We start from the raw sequence: 1,621 nt of genomic DNA, 5'->3' as shown, positions 1-1,621 counted from the left end.
CATTTTGTCACCCCAGGTCGTTCATTTTTGCCTATATTCTTAATCAAATTGTCACTTATTGGGTTTTTAAATATTTTTTGCTATTTCAGAGTCGTGGGGTTTGATCGAGGGGCTTGAAGACCGACCTTTGCTTTAGGTGAAAACTGCTCTGGTGAACGCGTCTACCTGCCAAGACCTCTTGTCACCAACAAACCTGGTCGGTTCGGGTTTAGTGGACATAGCTGCCGGAATGGATAACAAGATTCTCAGTGCTATGACCAGAAAGCGTGGTCGGGCTCCAAGCAGCTCCAGCAACCCTCCCCCTCCTCCAAAGAAAGTTAGTGTTGGTCCTTCCAAGGCTTCTGTTCCTGCTCTGCCCCCTCCTCCACCTCATAAGAACGGTGGGGAGAAAATTACTGACAAGAGTTCTGAGGTCAGCACTCGTTCTGGGGACCGATCCTCTCCTTTTTCAGCTCGTGATCAGGGTGACTACCTGACCCCGTATCAGAGGGACTATGGGAAGTCAGTGGGACCGAAAATGGTCCAGGACATTGAGAGCATGAATCTCAGTGAATTGGCTGGTTCTGTCCATAGAGTCTATTTCAAGCTGGCTACCATAGTTTCTTGTTACAAGTGCAGGATCACACGCCATGAAAGAAAGCTTCAAGCTGACAACCAGGATTTGAAGAAGAGAGTTGAGTTTGCTGATCGCTCGAAGGAGAAGCTGGCCAAGCTGAACAAACAGATTACGGAGATGGAGCAGATAGTTGCGGTTGTTGAGTCCACTTCCTCCAAACTTGAGGGTGAGTTGGGTGACTTGAAGTCTGATCTTTAGGCTACTCAAAGTGAAAGAGATACTTTGAGGACCGCCCTTGAGGGAGAAATCAAATCCCTGAGTGAGCAGTTGGCTGAGGCGAAAGGCAAATCCGCTGATGTGGACGATCGGCTGGATGTCGAGTATGACTCTGGGGTTGCTTTCTGCTATCAGTGTATCATGTCTGTGCTTAAGGAAGAATATCCCGAGTTGGACATGAGCAAGCTGGAGGCTAGAGTGCAGAGATATATGACTGAGGTCGGCCAGGGAGATAAGGAGCATGGTGAGCAGGATAAGGTGGAGGCTCCTTTAAATGGGATGCAGGAGGGGGAAGCTGGGGTCGTGCTTTTGAAGTGGGTCAAGGGTCCTTGCCTCCTCCTCTCGGTGTTGCTGATCTTCCACCTCCCGAAATTGCTGACCCTTCACCTCCCGAGATTGCTGATCCTTCAACTGCTGGAGCCGTTGACCCTCCTAATCTTTAGGTCTATTTTTGTATAAACTCTAGATTTTCATTTGTTTTGTAAACATTTGAATATTTATAAATTTTTAGATGCTCTCTATTGGCTTTCTTGTCTGGTTTTTGCTCATGGATTGTTTCTGCAACATAACTTGACAATTTATCTGATTTTGCCTGCTGGTTCTTTAGTGGACCGAGCAGGAATAGGCATCCGCTTGCCTTAGTAGAATTTCACAAAATTTCCTGCTAGTCTTTTGTTGACCGAGCAGGGGTAAGTATTTACTTGCCTTAGTACAATTTTCGTAAAATTGCCTACTGATTTTTTGATGACCGAGCAGGGACAGGCATTTACTTGCCTTAGTAAAATTTTC

General features: G+C 46.5%; 1 protein-coding gene across 1 annotated transcript; it reads left to right on the top strand.

Moving 5' to 3' along the window:
- Positions 1-229: 229 nt before the first annotated feature.
- Positions 230-1,275, top strand: LOC127900702 (uncharacterized). The gene is made up of 3 exons (XM_052435901.1): positions 230-751; positions 815-1,076; positions 1,118-1,275. Exons 1-3 carry the CDS (start codon positions 230-232, stop codon positions 1,273-1,275), a joined length of 942 nt encoding a protein of 313 aa, XP_052291861.1.
- The last annotated feature ends 346 nt before the right edge of the window (positions 1,276-1,621 follow it).

Source organism: Citrus sinensis, chromosome 3, assembly GCF_022201045.2.
Source record: "Citrus sinensis cultivar Valencia sweet orange chromosome 3, DVS_A1.0, whole genome shotgun sequence".
In the NCBI taxonomy this organism is placed as follows: Eukaryota; Viridiplantae; Streptophyta; class Magnoliopsida; order Sapindales; family Rutaceae; genus Citrus; species Citrus sinensis.
The sequence above is the reverse complement of the archived record's forward strand: the minus strand, read 5'-3'. Positions and strand labels throughout refer to the sequence as shown.